An 8,139-nucleotide genomic window follows, 5' to 3' on the forward strand; every position below is an offset into this window, starting at 1 on the left:
GACTACGGCTACAGAAGACTGATTTCGAGAAATGCAAATTTTACTGAAGCCTGGGGCTAATCCTACAAGCCTGGCCCACGGGCTAACGAAGCCTCGAGGCTATGGTAGCCGTGCTTCGGGAAATACGTTTTCAGTTAAGCCTGGTCTTACGACCTCTTAAGCCTTGAGGCTAGACAAGCCAATTGCTAAGCCACCCGTCGAGAAATTCGCCCTAAAAGGCATACATTGTACTCTGTTTCAGACACCAACAATCGTTGTCGATAACGAGTTGAGAAGCTTCCAAAATGAAAGGTAAAAGATGGGTTATTGCCAAACGCTTCCAAGGAGCACCAAAGGATGGCGACTTGACGCTTGAAGATTTTGAATTACCAGATCTCAAGGATGGAGGTAAGGGTAGCCTATAGAGTAAAATATCTCCAAGGGTGTCTTTTCAATTATTTTTAAAGGCTTGGATCCGGGGCTTGGATATGCCTATGCACCCAAACATACCTGGCAACATAGTTTAAAAGGCTTCGATAGCAACGTTTTCAAGTATTTTTGTGGACCTGCGTGCACATCAGACACGTCAAATTGCATTTTGAATACGACTGTTCTGATGTGATGATATCAATTTATTTTGATTTTTTGAAATTCGCGATATACAAATTATATGGAAAACTATTTAAAATTAATATTTTTGACATTTAACAGTCCTCGAAGTAAACTGTATCAATCTAGTGAATAGTGAATTAGTGATTATGTACTTAAAGTGCACATGTAGCTGGGAGCAGCGGCGTAGCTGGGATTTTTTCCAAGGGGGGCAAGCCTGTATGGGGCGGGGGCCCAAATCCACCAAATTTCCCTGCACTTTGGGGGGGGGCAGGGGCCCAAATAGACAATTTTTGCCAGACTTATTGATAATAATCGTATGGTATTGCATATCGTATGGATTCTCCATCTCTCTGCCCTCTTCTCCCTCTCTCCCTCTCTCTCCTCTCTTTTTCCTCTTTCTCCCTCCTTTTTCCTCTTTTTTCCTTGCACTAGGGGGGGGGGGGGCGGGGGCCCAAATAGGCAAATTTTGCCAGGGGGGCAATTGCCCCCCTGCCCCCCCGGCAGCTACGCCACTGGCTAGGCTGGGAGAAAAAGCCGTCGATTGAAAATGTTGACCTTTCGCGAATTCGTATTGAAGATATATGAAGAGCTCCACTTTTGGTAAAAAATTGAGTTATTGTTATGGGTAGATTTATTAGTTTCAAGGAACCAAACTCTTTTTTTTTCAAAAGTGATTAAATCCAACACATCAAGATGCTATTAGTTATTGCCATTTGTTTCCATCCACCGAAGTTAGTTCCAAAACTAAATCCATTGCACCATCACAGTTCGGGCATTGGTGGGGTGGAATTTAGGAGTGGGGGTGGGTGGGCCATAAATGTAATTACAGAATGGAAAAGAAGCATGGAAATCTAAAGTGGTGATAGATATACTTTAATAGATCAAATAAAATGTGACATTGGGATTGGTATATAATACAAACAGTGATATTACTGATAACGTGTAGACGTGGCGTGGTGCTATTGGGTATGTCCAAAAAGGGATTAAATCCACGAGTTTGTTTCCAAAGGGGATTAAATCCAAATAAAAAAAAATAATAATAAAAAATAATAGCAACACTCAGATTTCAGAGACAAGTGTTTTTCAAGAGAAACAACATCTAACATTTAAAGAAATAAAACATACAATAAGCCTAGAATTAATTTTGTTGGAGTTTCTCAGAACTTGTTGCCATAGGATTTAATGTATATTGGCGAAAGAACCGCGTGTTACCATTCTTGTAACTAAAATTATACGAAAGGTTACAGGACACTTTCCTTTTTTTTTATCGAATTTCATGTTGAACTGATATTTTGTCATTTCAGAGGTATTAGTTGAAGCTGTGTGTCTTACTGTTGATCCTTACATGAGGTGAGTCGATCATTATATTATACTGTACATAAAAAGTATCCATACATACTCTTAAAAGAAAAACAATATCAAAAGACACAAAGACTAAATTTCCAAATAAAGTAGTCGATGGGGAATTTGTCATGTGTATTTTAGCCCATCCGACATGGGGGTGCCTCGCACCCCGCACTTCCAGGCTGCGCCCGTCCTGATTTTACTTTTAAAATTTCCAACCCATTGAAGTTTTCCATCATGCAGACATTGTTCCACAAAGGTTGCCAAAAATGTTTCAATGTTGAGTTATTATATAGAGTTATACATTTTTTCAAATGTTTTTACAGTAACATTTTGTCAACATAATAAAACAACATTTTGGTACAGTGTTTTTAATACAAAATGTTTTTATGATTTTTATAATAATGAATAATGATTTACAGAAGTTAGAACGATATTATTTCTGCTAGTACTACATGTATAGTAATACGCTTTTCAATCTTATGCGTTGTCTCTATTTTATTTACAGACCATACAGTAGACGTTTAAATATTGGGGATAAAATGATCGGACAACAAGTAGCAAGGTAAGCTCAATACTCAAACCCCAAAATGGTATGAATTTTAGATTTGCTATTAAATAGTGAATAATAATATTCTTTTTTAAATCACCAAAACACACAATTTGGCTCGGTCGGGCTCGGACGGAGAACAGTATATTTTGATAGAAAAATCGTGATTTCCTACAAAAGATATTTACATTTGAAAACACATCTCAAAATGTATTCAATTTCGACCAAAATGGCTCCACAATATCGGGTATTGTGGTATTAAATAAAGGCGCTGCCCGGTTTTAAGTGTTGCTCAGCTAAAACAGGGCGAATTGAACATTCATGTAGGCCTATATGACATGATTAAGAAATGTGTTGTTATAGACCAAGCCTGTGAAGAAAATGTGAACATGGTTCAGGTTCAATGATGTAAAAAAAAAAATTCTGTCAACACATTTCTAAAGAGCAAATCAATTTTCAATACCCTTGTCAGCAGAGAACAAGCAGACCTCGCCTATCTGCTAATATAAAAAAAAAGGTTTGGTGGCTTTGAAAAGAGCCGTTCACTGAAGACTTTTTCGACCACCTTTTGGCGCCGCCAACGGCAGCAACTTCAGGAGAGAAGACGAAGCAAGGTTGCCACTCTGATGAAGTGGCAGCATTAAACTGTAACATGCAAGGTATGTCACCAAAAATGGATTTGATAGTATGACTTCCCATCAAACAGTAATTCTATCATTCTTTTACTTCTCGAATTTTACCCCACAGAGTTGTTTCGAGCAAGAGTAAAGATTATTCTGTTGGTGATCACGTGTTGTCTTCTGATGGTTGGACCTCACATGCAATAACAAATGCTAAAATGCGAAAGGTGCAGTTGCCGGATAACCTTCCTTTGTCGTTAGCATTGGGTGTATTGGGAATGCCTGGGTAAGTCAAACTAGAATAATTAGCCCTAAATTGTACAATATACACTAGAGATGGAATATGTGTGGGGTTGGGCCGAGGGTGGGGTGGATGAGTGTATTCCATACATTCAGACTGACACAGGACATGCATGATTCACCAAAGCAAATAGGCTCAGGGCCTTAACCTACCTAAGATGTTGAGTTTCCGTCCCAATTTATGACCATAAAATGACAAAACATAATAGGCAAACAAACACCGATAAAGTCTTGTTGGAGTGTCAGGTGGATGGGTGTATCAAGTTTGATGTGGGATGTGCCGGGGTATGTGCGGTGGGTGAATGGGGGTGTGTGCGGGGGTGCGAATGGGTGTGGATGTCTTCACATACGAAAAACCTCACACATTTTCAATGGAATTTTTCAAATGATTCACTTTGATTGAGGGGGAGGTGGGTACACGTACACGTTACCTTTATACCGTTACGTCACTGAATATCCAGTTATTATAAACTGTTCTTTATTTATCTTCCCGATCTGTTAGGATGACAGCCTATAATGGTTTGATTGACATCTGCAATCCTAAAGCTGGAGAGACGGTTCTCGTCAGTGGTGCTGCTGGTGCAGTGGGATCATTGGTGGGACAAATTGCAAAAAATTTGGTAATTTTATTTATATGGCTTGATATAATTATGATCTTAGTATACATATCAAAATAGCACTATAGTGCGACAGAGAGGGAAGCGGACAGCGCGTCAGCGACTCACCCCGGCAAATATGCAAACATCCTATTGCTGGGCAAGTTGCTCCCCTTCCCGGGCCCCATTCCTCGAAATACCAGGGGGGTACCAAAATCTATAGTATGCACCTTCTCGTTGGCATGTTTTATACCAAAATCAACCTCATTTGGGCCCATTTCTAGTATTAAAACTTGCATTATCGCCCACTTCGTGTGTATTTGTTCCAATAGCCAGTACACAGTAGGCCTACATAGCACAGTAGGCCTATGCTATAACATCAGATAGAGGTAGCTGATAGCTCTCGTCGTATCTAATACATTTTAACAGATTAACTTAACCTTAGCAATTTAGAGAGTGTCTTCGACAAAATAAAACTTAAAAACATAGAAAAATATTTCTTAGTTGAAGACACAAGCTAAGACACGTACGTGATCAAATTGATACTTGTTTTCAGCAGGTTACGTCTGACCAGACTTTTTGACGTATCTTGCATAGACGTGATTTTGTCTTGAAGTTTGGAGATGTCTTGTCTGTCTGAGACGAATTCGTCTCAGTTGTCTGTCTCACTAAATTGTGTCTTCAGGCAAGACATTTTATAGTTTTCTATTGTGTCTATCTGCCCGACACGATTTTTGCAGTGCTATAATACTGTAATGTTTATTTTGAATAATTCTCTTTGATCCAGGGCTGTCGTGTGATAGGATTTGCAGGTTCTGACGCTAAGCTACAATTCCTGAAAGAGCTTGGATTTGATGAGGCTATTAACTACAAGAAAATCACCGACCTGGATGCAACTATCAAATCAGTCGCTCCAAAAGGTGTAGATGTCTATTTTGACAATGTAAGTATTATAACTTTTGTAATTGTAGGACGTACATTATTTTCTTCTTTGGTCTTTTTGTTAACCAAAATCTATTACCGTATTATATAAAACAGTATATTTCTTATTCGGTCTGTCTTGGTCTTAATATTTAATGCAATGAATTCTATATTGTAATAATGTGAAATAAAAAGGAGAGTGTTTATTAGGATAATCTCTTCTTCATTTTCTTAGGCCTGTTTGGCAACCAAACGAAATAGTCGTGGTTGTATCTAAACCTATAAAAGATGCGTTTGATAACCAACACAAATAGATGTGTTTGGGTGGTAAACAAACCTATTTCCCCTTCCTTGGCCCACTCTCTGCATCTCTTCAGAACTCTATGATTACTAATTTTGTTTAAATTTTATTACTAGGTTGGTGGAGAATTTTCAACAACTGTAATGGAAAACATGAATGACTTCGGTCGTGTATCTGCTTGTGGGGCAATATCTCAATACAATGCTGAGGAACAAGTGCGAGGTAAAGTAGCCAAACAAAAACGTAGCGTAATATAATTCCAAGGGGTATATATCATTTTTTTGTGCATGATTTTTCTTAGGAGTGGGGAAAACGTCCAAAACTTTCGTTTTGATAATCGCAAAACATATATGGGAATATACGTTTTAAATTGCTTCAAATTGGTTGTTGTTTAAAAACACGTAGGCCTAAAGGTTGTACTGGATGGAAGTTACCGTTCAAGTTGACATATCCAGAAATAAGGGGTCTTTGAGTGACAGAAAATGGGATTTCAAACCCGGGGGGGTTCTTCGAAAAATTTTGTACGGGGGTGTGCCACGCAGACTTTCGGATGCTGACTATCTCTATACCTACTTTTTGCTGTTTTTGCTACCCATCAGTATACCAATTTTCAAGAAAAAGCACCCAAATTTGCCATAATTGGGCGCTTTAAGTGCACATTTTCCAAAATGCGCCCAATTGGGCGCATTGGTCTCCACTGAAAACCCACCCATTGATATACCAAAATCGCTGAAAAGGTACCCCAAAACCGTGGCACATCCCCGTATACCTTCAACCAGGAAGAACCCCCCGGGATTTCAAACATTTATGGGGCCTCTGGGTGATACTGAGCGTCCGTCACCCCCAATATTGTAGTGACACTCCCGCCCGCCCCATGCAGCCACTATTGCAATTTTTACTCTTGGTGGGCATACGCAATGTCGGGTTAAATAAAGATCATTGAAAACATTTAATATGAAGAAAATTACTACAAAAACATTTGTAAAAATGTTGTCAAAAAGTTTTCGTAAAATATATTTTGGCAAACAGTTTTGCAAAATATTTTGTCAACATTATGTTAGAATGTTTGGCATCAATTTCAAACATGTTTTGTGAATGTTATTAAAATGTTTTATACCCTTATGCAAAAACTATATGCAACTCGATCTTGATTCTTATTTCAGTGCCATCCATCATGGGTACGGTGGTCAGTAAGCGACTCAAAATACAAGGATTTATTGTATCCGACTTTGAACAGGAGAAAAATGAGGCCGCCATTAAGCAGAATATTGAATGGATAAAACAGGTATGAGCCCTATGCAGTTAATTTTCAATTAATCTTATTTAGGCATAAGTTATAGAATTTTTAAATGTTTATTAATTATATCATGGCTTCATTGAATGAAATGCTTCCATAGACGCCTTCAAACTTATTCTGTTTAAACCTAAAATACTTGTTATGATATTTTATCTATTATTATAAAAATCCACCTAAACACTGGGGTCAAAGATTAATTTACATGTTTATGTTTGTTTCTTTTTACAGGGCAAACTGAAATACAGAGAGCATGTAACCAAGGGATTTGAAAATATGTACAAAGCATTTCAGGAGCTCTTTACGGGAGCAAACACAGGAAAGGCAATCGTCAATGTATAGAAACACCGAGCTTAACTCTAATATATAGCTGCTAAATGGTGCAATCATTGCGGTGTTTATCAACTTGACTGACTTTTATACCCCGGTTTTATACCATGTTCAGAAATACTTCACGGGGCTAGTAAAAACACAGGGGTCCTTAAAGTGGGAGGGGGCAAGAAAATGCATTGCATTTTTGTACTATCTCTTGGCAACGGTTCAGTGTCCTTCAAAAGTTCTCATTAGTCTGAGGCCATTGTTATACAGTCAAGAGAATGGCGTAGATTTCTTTTTGAAAAAAATTCTTGAAGTATAGTGAATCCAGCACCTTTTGGCGTCAGAATAAGTGTACGGTACAAATGCGTGGGAAAAATGTGTCTGTGACATATGGTACAAAAGTGGAATACAATGGCCAATGGCCAAATATTAGGTTAATTTGGTCAGAAACCCACATACTCCACATACATACGTCAACATTGGGGGGGGATTGTATGGGACCACCCCCGGCAAAATATTGGGGGGATTTATCCCCACCCCCCGGATCTACGCCTATGCAACAGAATGAGTTTTATTCATATAGCCATACACGGACCAAAGATCTAAGCAAATTAGGAATATGTCGCTTTTCCCGTAATCGGTATAACCTCCTTCTAAAAATAATCTTCACCACTTTAATCAAAAACAAAAAACATGAGAATTTTGAAGTTGAGACAAAAAAGGAAAAGGGTATAGCAAAGTACAGAAGTAACAAAAAAGAAAGTTCAGGAGAGAAGAGCAGAAAAAACACAGCAAATAAAGATACAAAACCAAGATATGTTCCTGCTATAAAAAGACATAGCAGGAACAAGAAACAAGCAAATAAGAAAGATAAAAATAATATAGTTTAAGGAAAGAAATAAAGAAAACCGAAAGTGAGAATGAAAAACATGAGGAAGTGAAAGAAAAAAGACTGAAGAAATTCTAAATTTGTAAATAAAGACAAGCTATGGAAAAATGAAATAGGTATAAGGAAAGGAACAAAATGAATGAAGCGAAAGATGTATTGTTCAAAATTGTATATCATATTTTTTCCTTCAGAAAAAAGGTATACATGATCAAGGCTGTCCACTTTCTGCACTATTGTTATATTATGAAGTGTCTGCCTTTAAAATAAGAAACGGTACCGGTAAAAAAAACCCCTTTCACTACGAATTATTGTAAAAGTGCAGTACGTATATCCTGAGACTAGTAAACCAGGTTTACATGTTTACTAGTTTACTATATACTCACTTACTTCCAACTGACAAAATTCAGTTCCTGTA

The 8,139-nt window shown here is 37.9% G+C and overlaps 1 protein-coding gene across 1 annotated transcript; it reads left to right on the forward strand.

The window, feature by feature from the left end:
• Positions 1-251: 251 nt before the first annotated feature.
• LOC140155655 (prostaglandin reductase 1-like) lies at positions 252-7,113 on the forward strand. Its single transcript, XM_072178579.1, has 9 exons — positions 252-387; positions 1,896-1,941; positions 2,444-2,500; positions 3,233-3,391; positions 3,908-4,025; positions 4,789-4,944; positions 5,340-5,445; positions 6,387-6,508; positions 6,749-7,113. The coding sequence occupies exons 1-9, from the start codon at positions 285-287 to the stop codon at positions 6,857-6,859; spliced, it is 978 nt and encodes a 325-aa protein (XP_072034680.1). The 5' UTR covers positions 252-284; the 3' UTR covers positions 6,860-7,113.
• Positions 7,114-8,139: the final 1,026 nt, after the last annotated feature.

The sequence above is a fragment of the Amphiura filiformis genome, chromosome 6 (assembly GCF_039555335.1).
Source record: "Amphiura filiformis chromosome 6, Afil_fr2py, whole genome shotgun sequence".
Classification (NCBI taxonomy): domain Eukaryota; kingdom Metazoa; phylum Echinodermata; class Ophiuroidea; order Amphilepidida; family Amphiuridae; genus Amphiura; species Amphiura filiformis.